Here is a 15,466-nt window from a genome sequence, read left to right on the forward strand (position 1 = left end):
CCAGAATGCTGTTCTTCTGGGGCACCAAAATCACTGATGGAGTAGACACACATAATGCACTTATCTACTGTGCTCACATGAATACTCCATTGTCCCGTTGAACTTCAATTACAAAACCCAAATTCAAAGGTAAAATTAAGAGTTCCAGGATGGTAACAGGAGAGCATCGAACCGAGAACAAGGTTCTTCTGAGCAGAGGGCACTGAGTAAGTAATTGCTCAGGCTGCATGTCCCTGAAGCTGGCCCTGCCTGTACACATCTCTTAGGCAAACATTTTGTGACTTTTTCCCATTAATGTTGACTTTGATATTTACTATTACCAGTATTTAGGGATGGAGAGAGGGGATGCGCCATGGACCTATGGCCTTCAGAAATTGTATTGGCCTTGGGGGTCCCATGTGAATAGCCCTATTGAGACATTGATGCAGTGATTGAGATAGCAGAGTTGCATGTTTGACTTATGTGTAAAGAGTGTATCATTTGATGGAAAGGTCACACCAAAGAGTTCCACTATGCTTCATCATCTTAAGGCATGTAACAGTTGGGAAAAATTTACAATTTTAAAGTTTCTCAAAATTGGAGCATTTATCAGATGAGCACAACTAAGTTGGTGCTGGCAGTTCAGTGGGGTATAGCTTGTCATTGAGGGAGAATGGAAATGCAAGTAAGACATACCAGGGGAGACCCTTCAACATTTGAATTTGCTTTAGACAAGATCTTGAACCCTCCCAATTAGATTCTGGATTTTCTCCACTGCCTTTCATTTCCTTTGCACAACCCTGGTGTTAGACTCAATGCTTGCTCTGACATATGGTAGTTCTATGTTTAACTTTTTGAGGAACTTCCAAATTGTTTTCCATAGAGACTGTACCATTTTGCCTTCCCATCAACAGTAGATTAGGATCCCAAGTTCTCCACATCCTTGCCAACATTTATTATTTTCTTTTTTTTTATCTTAGCCATCCTAATGGCAGTGAAGTAGTGGTGGAAAATTTGGCAATGATTATGAGTGATGGTTGCAGAACATGATTAATGTAATTCATATTAAATCATACACCTAAAAAATGTTGAATTGGCAAATGTCGTGTTTCATACATATATATATATATATACATATATATATATATATATAACTGCAATTAAAAATGAAGAAAAATCAATGTTTGCTTGATATCCTTGGGTTACAAAGAATATTCCTCACATCTTTTCTCAATAATTTTTTGCTCTGCTCAACTCCATAAACAGCTTGCCTATGTCCCTTACCTCACCAGGACACTCTCTTGAGTGTTGTCTTTCTTAGAATTTCTTAAGTCCAACAACCTTGCCCAAAGAAAACTCATGGAGACTTGCCTTATTTGGTCAAATGTTTGTTCTTGCTATTTGCCCTAATTTCAAACAGTAGATTCGTATCAAGCTATCCCAAGATCTTTTTCCTGCCACTTGAGAGCACTGGGCCTGTAGCTTCTGAATCTGTGCAAACACAAGGTCTGGTCTGGTGATCAATATCCCATCCTGGAAATTACCCTACCTTCTACAGATAATTTTCTTGAAGTCTCAGTCACTTGGCTTGCAGTTGGGAGGAAATATGGACATGAATAGAACTCCAGCCATCCCAGAGAAATCCTTTCTCCTTGCTTTGTCCAATCAATGTCCTCATTTCCTTTTATACATCTTTAAACTGGGTAGTGCATTAAGGGTTACAGGACTCGTTTTGTGGTCACCTCTTAGCAGTTGCTCAGTAAGTGGCCTGAATTCTCTCTTTTAAAATTATGGGCACTTTGTACTCTTTGTTCTGAGCTTAAGGGTCCCAGAAGAAATTGAGACAACTGTTGGGATTCTCACTAAACATCCTGCTAATTATATTTACATTTTGAGTAGCAGATATATTGCAATTTATTTCTCCTAAAGTAGTGTTTTGCTGCTTAAGCCATAACCAGTTGCTGTCGAATAAATTCTGATTCATGATGATTCCATGTGTGTCAGAATAAAATAGTGCTCCATAGGGCTTTCAGTGGCTGATTTTTTTGAAGTAGATTGGCAGGCCTTTCTTCCAAAGTGTCTCTGGGTAGACTCAAACCTCCAACCTTTTGGTTAGAGGCTGAGCACGTTAACCATTTGAACCACCTAGCGGCTCCACTTAAAACACAGCCTTCTGTAAATAGGGTAAATCCATACAAATTATTATTCAGTTAGAAATTCCGCACTTGTACAAACCAGGTAGCCCTTTTTAAATTTACCCGCCCACCACCACTTATTTTCATACTAATAACTACTGCTCTGTCAACATTCTGAACTATTTCATTATCTAGATAGGGCCTCTCAGGATGAGATATTTCCTTTTTTTAATACTTTTTTTATATTTTTCTTTTAATGCCATTGCAAAAGTTTATAAAAATAATACCAATAATGTATATGTAAAGGATTGAAAATATGAACTGTGAAATAACTACCCACGGATGAAAACTCAGCATTTAAGAGGCAACATGATGAGATACTGTAATAATTCATTCTTTAGAGTAATCAAAAAGAGTTTTAATAAAATATTAATTTGGTGTGGATTTCATCTGCCTTTTGAGAACATGCATGTGTATTTGCGAGGATGTTAAAATGCAGGCTCCCTATTGTATGTGTCTGCTGTTCATGTCACTGATAATGCAAGTGGACATTTGTAGCATTTTAAATATTTCATTCAATTTATCATTTAATGTACTGGAACAGTTTGCTAAGACTCTAATTGTATAACACCCAATTTATTTTATTGTTCAGCATTTGGAAGCTCCTGAAGACAAGTCATTTGGCAGTTCATTGACGGAGACTGAAGTAAACCTGGACAGTTACCAAACAGCTTTAGAAGAAGTACTCTCATGGCTCCTTTCTGCTGAGGATGCATTGCAAGCACAAGGAGAGATTTCTAATGATGTAGAAGAAGTGAAAGAACAATTTCATACTCATGAGGTAAAACAAAGCATTGCTTTAAAAAACAAGGCACATGATTTATCATAACCATAAGTCAATTTTTGGTCTCAATTATTATATAAGATCCTTGTATTTTGGTAATGGTGACCCCGTGTGTGTAGAGTAGAACTGAATCCCTTAAGGCTGTGAACTTTTGGAAAGAGTCTGCCAGGCCTTTCTTTTCAAATCACTGACCCTGAATCGACTTGATGGCGGCAGGTTTGGTTTTTTGGTTTATTTTGGTAATGTAGTTTTCGTTTTGAGATGGAAACGAATGTACATCAGATGTACTTGGGATTCCAGCAGCCAACGTTTGAAGTTCTCTTTTGGAGAACAACCTTTGAAGGTGCAGAAAGTTTTTTGTATTTTTGCCAATGACTTATCTCTAGAATAACATGAAAGGTCAATTCCCTCATCTTGGGCCAAGACAATGCTAAGGCATAACTTACGTTCCAGAGTACCTATGTGGTATCATGTTTAACTATACTCAGTGGGATACTTTTCCTAAGATCACTCCCTTACTTAGCTTCTTCTCCTTCCCTGTCCTGTTTCCCACTTCTCCTGCTCCCTTACTGGTTTACCTGGGAGCTCTTCCTTAATAAATCACTTCCACAAAAATCCTTATCTCAAGGTCTACTTCGACAGAAGATGTCCTAAGATAATATTATTGTAATTGTAAGCCCTTGAGTTGGCTCCTGACTCATGTTGACCCTTTGCACGAATGAATGAAATGCTGCCCAATCCTGCACCATCCCCATGATCAGTTGTGGAACAGTCCTCTGTGATCAATAGGGTTTTCATTGGCTGATTTTCTGCAATAAATCGCCCCCAGTTTATTCCTAGTCCCTCTAAATCTGAAAACTGTGCTGAAAGCTGTTCAGCACCATAGCATCACACAAGATTCCAGTGAATCAAACTTGAGTCTAACTTTCCTTGATTCTTATTAAAAACTGTATTGGGTTTCTTTAAATAAAAATTAAAATACTTTACCGGGAATATATTTTAAATGCACTATAAGTTTTCAACATGTAAAAAAAAATCAAAATCATAATGATTTACCTAAAGTGTTAATTACTATTATAAACTTCTTTTCCTGTCAGGGGTACATGATGGATTTAACATCCCACCAGGGACGGGTTGGTAATGTTCTCCAATTGGGAAGTCAACTCATTGGAACACGGAAATTATCAGAAGATGAAGAAACCGAAGTACAAGAACAAATGAATCTCTTAAATTCACGTTGGGAGTGCCTCAGGGTAGCTAGCATGGAAAAACAAAGCAAGTAAGTGTTTGCTTTTAATCAAGATGAATGGTGAGTTATTGGAATGCTACTATTATTTTGATGTGGCTGCAGGGTTAAATCAGAACTCTCAGTTAGATTTAAAACCAAGTAGCTCTCCTTCAAGGGGCATTTCAGTTGGATTTTCGTATCTATCACTTTTTTTTTTTTTTATCACTTTTGTAATTGGAGTGGCGATGTTGGATAGGTGGATCATTAGCTACAGAATTGTAGTGTTAGAGCTGCCAACTTTTTTGTCATAGTTAATATTCTCTCCATTTTCTCTGAAAATTAAACTGTGAACATAGAAGACACGAAGCATGCCCAGTAAACCGTTTCTATAAAATCATCTCTTAGTTACAGTTGACAGAGAACTACTCTTCTGAAGGATGAGCCCTTGAAAATATTAAAGTTTTTTTTTCATCTGTTCATAGAAATTCTCTTGAAAAAAGAAATAGTTCTCATCTGTGTTTGGAAATTCTTATTCAAGCACTGCATGGCTGTGAATTATTTTAAGAATATACATTCACTTAATCCAAAAAGAATTTTAGAGACATTTCTGCCAATGGCCTGTTTCTTATAAAGGTAACAAGTAGATCTCATCATTCTGAATGTGTTGCTTTGATTTATATTGTTAGGTGTGTGTATTCATGTAAAGCCTATCGAGACCAGATAGATTTATTTTTAAATGAAAAGGAATGAAGTGCCAACTGTGGATTTGAATATATTAAACTAAAGAAATTGTCCAGGAGCCTTAAGTTTACTTAGCTATTATTTATGAAGATTAAAAAGCTTTAAAATAGGACCAAAGAAACTCATTAGATATGCTGGGAGGTTCGCTATTCCAGTACTAAATTATAATGTGACAATAGGGAAGGAGGAGCACATTTTTAAACTCACATCTTATGAAAGAATGAATAAGGCATGGATAAGATAGAATTTACACAAATATATCTGTATTCCAAACCAGAAGATACTTGTCTATGCATAGTGACTTCTTCCCCCTGCTGTGAGATCATTTTGACAATTGCAAGTAACCCTGGAAGTGAGAGCTATAATAGTCATGTTATAGCTATTGAGTCCTCCCAGCACCCAACGTGCCCACAGGTCACGTAATTTATTCCACACATTTATCATCATAAATCTTAAGATGTAGACACTCCTGCTTTTGGTCGTATACCAACTCTCTTCCAGTTAGAACTTCTGTTTACACCTATCTGTGCAAGTTAAATAAGGGGATTTCAGACTAAATGAGGAGAGATTTGAAACCCAGCCTCCTCTTTTACCACCCATCCCATAGTAGCACCATGTTGTTGTTAGGTGCCATCGGGTCACTTCCGACTCATAGCTACCCTTTGCACAACAGAACGAAATACTGCCTGATCCTGAGCCATCCTCACAATCACTGCTCTGTTTGAGCCCATTGTTGTAGCCACTTTGTCAGTCCACCTCATTGAGGGTCTTCCTCTTTTTTGCTGACCCTGTACTTTACCAGCCATGATGTTCTTCTCTAGAGACTGGTCCCTCTTGGTAACATGTCCAAAGTATGAGAGACAAAGTCTCGCCCTCCTCACTTCTAAGGAGCACTCTGGCTGTACTTCTTCCCAGACAGATTTGTTTGTTCTTCTGAAAGCCCATGGCCTATTCAATACCTTCACCAACACTGTAATTCAAAGGCATCAATTCTTCTTAGGTCTTCCTATTCATTGTCCAGCTTTCACATGCATATGAGGTGACTGAAAATGCCATGGCTTGGGTCAGGCGCACCTTAGTCCTCAAAGTAACATCTTTGCTTTTTAACACTTCGAAGAGACCTTTTGCAGCAGATTTGTCCAATGCAAATAGTAGCACCATATTCTCTGTTTTTGTGCACTCGATTTCTCCAATCTCTTCCTCTTTCAAAAATATTAACACCTTAGCGTTAATTGCTCATAAACAAAAAAACCAAACCCAGTTAGCAGTCAATTAATTCATTGCAATTTGAGCTGAGCTGTAAAAAAATGTGAAATCAAATGGAAATTAAAATTCCAACTCTTTTATCTGTTTCTATAACACTAAGAAAACATTTTTTTTAATTCCTTTGATAGAGGGATATCTGTCATTACATGATAAGCTATACACACACACATACATATACACACGGGGTGTGTGTGTGTGTGTGTGTGTGTGTGTAATCTCCTCACCCCCATTCCACTGGGTGATGGGAATCCTAAAATGGTAATAACAATACTTTGCTGAGACTGACATAAAGAGTTTGTCCTTAGGGAAGATTCATAGACGCTGGGTTGCATTCAGGCTTTCAGAATGATTATCAAGAAGGAAAGGGCAGCCTTTCAGCTGACATAGTTTTTTTTCAAAACCGTCTTATAATAGAGTTTTAAAAATAAAACAATAATGTGGAAATGCTTGCAGCACATAGTCTTTTCTGGATAACTTGTTGAAATGCACATACACAAAGTAGGATTTCAGTAAAGCAATTCGGAAAACTTATGGGAATTTGTAAATAGCAGCGACTTTTCACTATCACTAACTTTGTATTCCAGGTGTTATTTAAAGGTTTAAATATACTACAACCTGTTTAGTTTCTATTATCATGGTCATGGTGATTGTTAGCTGTATTCTGACACATTATCTATCTTTTCCAAGCATTATATGATTACATTGGAGTAGGGAGGTATAATAAATGGCTAGTAAACTAAAATGGATTAGTCCACACCTCTTATTGCTCTCTCAAAAAAACAGGATGTAGGTAGACCCATTCAGAAGCCATCTACCTACTCAAGCCTAGGTTTAATGACAAAAACCATAAATAAATAAATACCCCCCCTGCTGTCAAGTCGATTCCAACTCATATTGACCCTGTAGGACAGAGTAGAACTACCCTATAGGGTTTTAAAAAAAATAGGGTTTACAAGGCTGGAAATCTTTATGGAAGCAGACTGCCACACCTTTCTCCTATGCAGCGGCTAGTCAGTTCAAATCACCAACATTTTGGTTAGCAGCTGAATGCTTTGACCACTGTGCCACCAGGGCTCCCTGATTTAATGACAAGGAGAATATAATTAAGGTGTGTGTAGTCATATTTAAGAAGGAGCCCTGGTTGCACAATGGTTAAGCACTCAGCTGCAAACTGAAAGGTTGGCACTTGGAACCCACCAGCCACTCCACGTGAGAAAAGATCTGGTGATCTGCGCCGGTAAAAATTACAGCCTAGGAAACTCTATAAGGCAATTCTACTCTATCCTATAGGATTGTTATGAGTCAGAATTGATTCGACAACATACAACAACAGTCATATTATACCCCATTGCTTTCAAGTCGATTCCGACTCATAGCGATCCTATAGGACAGAGTAGAACTGCCACACACGGTTTCATAAGGAGCGCCTGGTGAATTCAAACTGCTGTCCTTTTGGTTAGCAGCCGTAGCTCTTAACCACTATGCCACCAGGGTTTCCAAAAGTTATATGAGGTATAACCAAAGCCATTGAAGAATTCTTAGGTTGATATATGAGAAGTAAAAGAATGGAATGCAGACATGCTTGTAAATAAAGTTTATGAGCATTTATCCTTTCTAAGTACCACCTACCAATCTTACCAACGATCAAATTATAAAAAAATAAAAATACTTTTATTTTAACTGCCAGTCTCTCCTTATCCTGGGATTTACAAGCTGTCACCTGATTTAAATGAATAAGTCCATGTCTCAGTCCATTTCACATGGACTAAAGATGTTAGTTTGTCATCTTCTGCCAGTTCTTCCAAAGTCGTATTTTGATCAGATGTTTTTATCTGACCATTGGCTGGTGAGATTTTATTTTCCTTGCTATACCCATCTTAGGTGACCACATTGCTCCAGGTCTAGTTGTTTTTACCACTGTAGCTTTCTACACTCACTCATTTATTAATTTTTTTTCTATTTTATTTTTTTATTATTTTTTTCTTTTGTATTGTACTCAGATGAAGGTTTACAGAGCAAATTAGTTTCTCATTAAACAATTAATACACATGTTGTTTTGTGACATTGGTTGCCAACCCCAAGATATGCCAACAATGTCCCCTTCTTGACCTTGGCTTCCCATCACCAGCTTTCTAGTCCCCTCCTGCCTTCTCTTCCTTGCCTCTGGGCTGATGTGCAAATTTAGTCCTGTTTTATATTATGCGCCTGTCTAATCTTTTTTTTGTAATTTTTATTGTGCTTTAAGTGAAAGTTTACAAATCAAGTCAGTCTGTCACACAAAAACTTCTGTACACCTTGCTACATACCCCGATTGCTCTCCCCCTAATGAGACAGCCCGCACCATCCATCCTCTCTCTCTTTTTGTGTCCATTCCACCAGCTTCTAACCCCCTCTACCATCTCACTTCCCCTCCAGACAGGAGATGCCAACATAGTCTCAAGTGTCCACCTGATCCAAGAAGCTCATTCCTCACCCACATCCCTCTCCAACCCATTGTCCAGTCCAATCACTGTCTGAGGAGTTGGCTTTGGGAATGGTTCCTGTCCTGTGCCAAAAGAAGGTCTGGGGGCCATGACCTCCGGGGTACTTCTAGTCTCAGTCAGACCATTAAGTCTGGTCTTTTTATGAGAATTTAGGATCTGCATCCCACTGCTCTCCTCCTCCCTCAGGGGTTCTCTGTTGTATTCCCTGTCAGGGCAGTCATCAGTTGTAGCCAAGCACCATCTAGCTCTTCTGGTCTCAGGCTGATATAGTCTCTGGCTTACGTGGCCCTTTCTGTCTCTTGGGCTTGTAATGACCTTCTGTCCTTGGTGTTCTTCATTCTCCTTTGGCCCAGGTGGATTGAGACCAATTGATGCGTCTTAAATGACCGATTGCTAGCGTTTAAAACCCCAGATGCCACTCTTCAAAGTGGGAGGCAGAATATTTTCTTAATAGATTTAATTATGCCAATTGACTTAGATGTCCCCTGGAACCATGGTCCCCAAACCTCCGCCCCTGCTACGCTGGCCTTCAAAGCATTCAGTTTATTCAGGAAACTTCTTTGCTTTTGGTTTAGTCCAGTTGTGCAGACCTCACCTGTATTGTGTATTGTCTTTCCCCTCACCTAAAGTAGTTCTTATCTATATCTGATTAGTAACTACCTCCCTCCCTCCCCCCCCCGTAACCATCAAAGAATATTTTCTTATCTGTTTAAACTATTTCTCAAGGTCTTATAATAGTGGTCTTATACACTATTTGTCCTTTTGCAACTGACTAATTTCACTCAGCATAATGCCTTCCAGGTTCCTCCATGTTATGAAATGTTTCACAGATTCATCACTGTTTGTTATTGATGCCTAGTATTCCACTGCGTGAATATACCGTAATTTATTTATCCATTCATCCGTTGATGGACACTTTGGTTGCTTCCCTCTTTTTATTATTGTAAACAGTGCTGCAAAGAACATGGGTGTGCATATATCTGTTCGTGTAAAGGCTCTTATTTCTCTAGGATATATTCCAAGGAGTGGGATTGCTGGATCGTATGGTAGTTCCGTTCTAGCTTTTTAAGGAAGCATCAAATCGATTTCCAAAATGGTTGTACCATTTTGCATTCCCACCAGCAGTGTATAAGTGTTCCAATCTCTCCACAGCATCTCCAACATTTATTCTTTTGTGTTTTTTGGATTAATGCCAGCCTTGTTGGAGTGAGATGGAATCTCATTGTAGTTTTGATTTGCATTTCTCTAATGGCTAATGATAGTGAGCATTTCCTCATGTATCTGTTAGCTACCTGAATGTCTTCTTTAGTGAAGTGTCTGTTCATATTGCTTGCCCATTTTTTAATTGGGTCTTTTTGTAGTTGAGTTTTTCGGTACCATGTAGATTTTAGAGATCAGGTGCTGGTGGGAAATGTCACAGCTAAAAACTTTTTCCAAGCCTGCAGGTAATCTTTTTACTCTTTTGGTGAAGTCTTTGGATGAGCATAGGTGTTTGATTTTTAGGAGCTCCCAGCTATCTACTTATTCTTCTGCATTGTTAGTGATGTTTTTATACTGTTTATGCCATGTATTAGGGCTCCTAACATTGTCCCTATTTTTTCTTTCATGATTTTTATCATTTTAGATTTTTATATTTAGGTCTTTGATCCATTTTGAGTTCGTTTCTGTGCATTGTGTGAGGTATGGGTCTTGTTTCATTTTTTTGCAGTTGGATATCCAGTTATGTCAGCACCATTTGTTAAAAAGACTATCTTTTCCCCTTTTAACTGCTTTGGGGCCTTGGTCAAATATCAACTGCCCATATGTGGATGGATTTATGTCTTGATTCTCAATTCTCTTCCATTGATCTATATATCTGTTGTTGTACCACTACCAGGCTGTTTGACTACTGTAGTGGTATAATAGGTTCTAAAATCAGGTAGAGTAAGGCCTCCCACTTTGTTTTTCTTTTTCAGTAATGCTTTACTTCTCCGGGGCCTCTTTCCCTTCCATATGAAGTTGGTGATTTGTTTATCTCATTAAAAAATGTTGTTGGAATTTGTATCAGAATTACATTAAATCTGTAGATCACTTTTGGTAGAATAGACATTTTTTTAATGTTAAGTCTTTCTATCCATGAGCAAGGTGTGTTTTTCCACTTATGTAGGTCTCTTTTGTTTCTTGCAGAAGTGTTTTGTAGTTTTCTTTGTATAATTCTTTTACATCACTGGTAAGATTTATTTCTAAGTATTTTAACTTCTTCGGGGCTGTTGTAAATGGTATTGATTTGGTGATTTCCTCTTCAATGTTCTTTTTGTTGGTGTAGAGGAACCCAACTGATTTTTGTATGTTTATCTTGTATCCCGCTACTCTGCTGAACTCTTCTATTAGTTTCAGTAGTTTTCTTGAGGATTTCTTAGGGTTTTCTGTGTAAGATCATGTTATCTGCAAATAGAGGTACTTTTACTTCTTCCTTGCCCTGTTTAATAGGTAAAGCAATATCAAACATCCAACACCCACCTCTCCGCAGCACAGCTGAAACAGTTGGAGTCTGGCAACAAGGGCCTATTCTCCTGAAATAGGCCCACACAGGTCCATGCAGAGTGGAAAGGTACTCAAAGTCCACGGACCATTTATGCCTGGACAGGAGCCACTTCTGTCCTGAGCTCCCCAGGTTAGTGGAGCTAGCAAATTATCTTTTCCCCCAGTTGTGAATTTATTCCTTCTCCAAGGCTGGGAGGATGGCTCTAGGCACTCAACACGGCCTGTCTCCAGCCCAGGGAAATCAACAGCTGCTGAAGCTGGCTTGGGGGCGGGGGCACGGTAAAATATGTGCAAGTACTTAGCTTTTGCCGAGAGCGCTCTTTTTCTCTGGTTCCGGAGGTGTGAGTAGGCTGTGTGGCTGGCTGCTTCTCCCTGAGGAAACTGCAGCTGAACGCTAGTACCAGGCTGCCACAGCGGATCCTGGGAATGCCGCCCGAGAGCTCCCAGCAATTCACGTCTGGTAACTCCTCTCCACTTCTGAACCATCTCTTCCTCCCCTGCCACTCAGTTCATTTTCTAACTTTGCCTTTGAAATTCAGGGCTCCTAGCTTATCATAAATATACTTGTCTCGCTTGTTTTTTGGGGGTCTTTGTTGTAAGAGGGCTCTCCGGAAGCATCTGTCAATTCCGCCGTCTTGGCCCCACCTCTTCCAGAGGGTTTTCAATGGCTGATTTTTTTCAAAAGCAAATTACCAGGCCTTTCTTCTCAGGCTCCTCCCAGTGAATCTGTACCTTGAACTTTTTGGTTAGCGTCTTAGTACTTTAACCATCTGTGTCACCCGGGAATCCCTGTTAGCCTATAACCTCACAATAAATATGTTAGATAGACTCTAGCTACAATATTCCCTTTCCAAAAAGTAAAAAGGAAAGGAAATTTTCAATCATCTCACAAAATTAAACATATATTAGTATTTATTTGTCCACTGAATAGAATGTGAGAAATAGTGTTGTGTTTATAAATGATTAAGTGAAATAAGGAAAAATACAGCATTGTTTTAAAAATCCTGATCTTTTTTATTCCTGAGTCCATATAGCTTAACAATAGATTAATTATTAATATTTCTCAACTATCCAAAGAAAGATTAAATGCAAAGAAATTCAAAATAGTAACAGTAACAATGAAGAAGCTGTGCGACTAGATTTAAAGGAGTCTTGTGACAGATGCATTATGGCAACCCTCAACCCAATTTTCCTGATTGAACACTGAAAAAGTAGATGAAGAAACTCACAGATGTCATCACAAACCAAGGAAAATTACATGTAGTCCCCAACATGACACCGTATTTGAGATACTACAAACCCCACTTGTTGCTGTTGTTGTTGTTAGGTGCCATCAAGTCGGTTCGGACTCATAGGGACCTTATGCACAATAGAGCAAAACACTGCCTGGTCCTGTGCCATCTTTACAATCATTGTTATGCTTGAGCTCATTGTTGCAGCCACTGTGACAATCCACCTCGTTGACAGTCTTCCTCTTTTCTGCTGACCCTGTACTTTGCCAAGCATGATGTCCTTCTCCAGAGACTGATCCCTCCTGATAACATGTCCAAAGTATGTAAGACGCAGTCTAGCCATCCTTGCTTCTAAGGAGCATTCTGGTTGTACTTCTTCCAAGATAGATTTATTCGTTGTTTTGGCAGTCCGTGGTATATTCAATATTCTTCGCCAACACCACAATTCAAAGGTTTCAACTCTTCTTCGGTCTTCCTTATCCACTGTCCAGCTTTCACATGCATGTGATGTGATTGAAAATACCATGGCTTGGGTCAGGCGCACCTTAGTCTTCAAGGTGACATCTTTGCTCTTCAACACTTTAAGGAGGTCCTTTGCAGCAGATTTACCCAATGCAATGTGTGTTTTTATTTCTTCACTGCTGCTTCCATGGCTGTTGATTGTGGATCCAAGTAAAATGAAATCCTTGACAACTTCAGTCTTTTCTCCTTTTATCATGATGCTGCTCATTGGTCCAGTTGTGAGGATTTTTGTTTTCTTTATGTTGAGATGCAGTCCATACTGAAGGCTGTGGTCTTTGATCTTCATTAGTAAGTGCTTCAAGTCCTCTTCTCTTTCAGCAAGCAAGGTTGTGTCATCTGCAAAACGCAGGTTGTTAATGAGTCTTCCTCCAATCCTTATGCCCCGTTCTTCTTCATAGAGTCTAGCTTCTCGTATTATTTGCTCAGCATACAGATTGAATAGGTATGGTGAAAGAGTACAACCCTGGTGCACACCTTTCCTGACTTTAAACCAATCAGTATCCCCTTGTTCTGTCCAAACAACTGCCTCTTGATCTATGTAAAAGTTCCTTATGAATATTCAGGCAGCCGACAGATACATGAGAAAATGCTCTCGATCATTAGCCATTAGAGAAATGCAAATTAAAACTACGATGAGATTCCATCTCACACCAACTAGACTGGCATTAATTCAAAAAACACAAAATAATAAATGTTGGAGAGGCTGCGGAGAGATTGGAACTCTCATACACTGCTGGTGGGATTGTAAAATGGTACAACCACTTTGGAAATCCATCTGGCATTATCTTAAACAGTTAGAAATAGAACTACCATACAACCCAGAAATCCCACTCCTCAGAATATACCCTAAAGATACAAGAGCCTTCACACAAACAGATATATGCACACCCATGTTTATTGCAGCTCTGTTTACAATAGCAAAAAGCTGGAAGCAACCAAGATGTCCATCAACGGACGAATGGGTAAATAAATTGTGGTATATTCACACAATGGAATACTACGCATCGATAAAGAACAGTGACGAATCTCTGAAACATTTCATAACATGGAGGAATCTGGAAGGCATTATGCTGAGCGAAATGAGTCAGTTGCAAAAGGACAAATATTGTATAAGACCACTATTATAAGATCTTGAGAAATAGAAAAAAACGGAAAAGAACACATACTTTTGTGGTTACAAAGGGGGGAGGGAGGGAGGGAGGGAGAGGGCTTTTTATTGATCAATCTGTAGATAAGAACTGCTTTGGGTGAAGGGAAAGACAACACTCAAAACAAGGAAGGTCAGCCTAATTGGACTGGATTAAAAGTAAAGAGGGTTCCGGGATAAAATGAAAACTTCAAAGGTCAGTGAAGCAGGGGCTGGGGTCTGGGGAACTTGGTTTGAGGGGACTTCTAAGTCAATGGGCAAAACAATTCTATTATGAAAACACTCTGCATCCCACTTTGAATTGTGGCGCCTGGAGTCCTAAATGCCAACAAGCGGCCATCTAAAATACATTAATTGATCTCAACCCACCTGGAGCAAAGGCAAAGGAAGAACACCAAGGTCACATGACAACTAAGAACCCAAGAGACAGAAAGGGCCATATGAACCAGAGACCTACATTATCCTGAGACCAGAAGAACTAGTTGGTGCCCAGCCACAATCGATGTCTGTCCTGTCAGGGAGCACAACAGACAACTCCTGAAGGAGCAGGAGACCAATGGGATACAGACCCCAAATTCTCACTAAAAGACCACACCTAATGGTACGATTGCGACTAGAGGAATCCCAGAGACAATGCTCCCCAGAACTTCTGATGGCACAGGACAGGAACATCCCTGAAGACAAATCATCAGGCATGAAAAGGACTGGTCAGTGGGGGGGAGAGAGATGCTGATGAAGAGTGAGCTAATTAAATCAGGTGGACACGGGAGAGTGTGTAGGCAACTCTTGACTGGAGGGGGGATGGGAAGATAGAGAGAGAGGGAAGATGGCAAAATTGGCACGAAACGAGAGACTGTAAGGTCTGACTCAATAGGGGGAGAGCAAGTGGGAGAAGGGAGTAAGATGTATGTAAACCTACGTGTGACAGTCTGATTGGAATGGTAAATGTTCACTTGAAGCTTAATAAAAATTAAAAAAAAAAAGTTCCTTATGAGCACAATTAAGTGTTCTGGAATTCCCATTCTTCGCAATGTTATCCATAATTTGTTATGATCCACACAGTCGAATGCCTTTGCATAGTCAATAAAACACAGGTAGGGGGGAGGGAGGGAGGGTGGGAGAGGGTTTTTTTATTGATTAATCAGTAGATAAGAACTGCTTTAGGTGAAGGGAAAGACAACACTCAATACATGGAAGGTCAGCTCAATTGGACTGGACCAAAAGCAAAGAAGTTTCCGGGATAAAATGAATGCTTCAAAGCTCAGCGGAGCAAGCGCGGGGGTCTGGGGAACATGGTTTGCGGGGACTTCTAAGTCAATTGGCAAAATAATTCTATTATGAAATCATTCTGCATCCCACTTTGAAA

At 39.4% G+C, this 15,466-nt stretch overlaps 1 protein-coding gene across 12 annotated transcripts in view; it reads left to right on the forward strand.

The window, feature by feature from the left end:
- The window catches only part of DMD (dystrophin), a 2,447,064-nt gene that overhangs the window by 727,760 nt on the left and 1,703,838 nt on the right, over positions 1-15,466 (forward strand). For all 12 annotated transcript variants that reach the window (XM_049872854.1, XM_049872851.1, XM_049872858.1 and 9 more), the window contains 2 exons: positions 2,767-2,955; positions 4,056-4,237. In XM_049872854.1, coding sequence (XP_049728811.1) covers positions 2,767-2,955; positions 4,056-4,237 — 371 coding nt within the window. The remainder of the gene's footprint in view (positions 1-2,766; positions 2,956-4,055; positions 4,238-15,466) is intronic.

Source organism: Elephas maximus, chromosome X (assembly GCF_024166365.1).
Source record: "Elephas maximus indicus isolate mEleMax1 chromosome X, mEleMax1 primary haplotype, whole genome shotgun sequence".
Classification (NCBI taxonomy): domain Eukaryota; kingdom Metazoa; phylum Chordata; class Mammalia; order Proboscidea; family Elephantidae; genus Elephas; species Elephas maximus.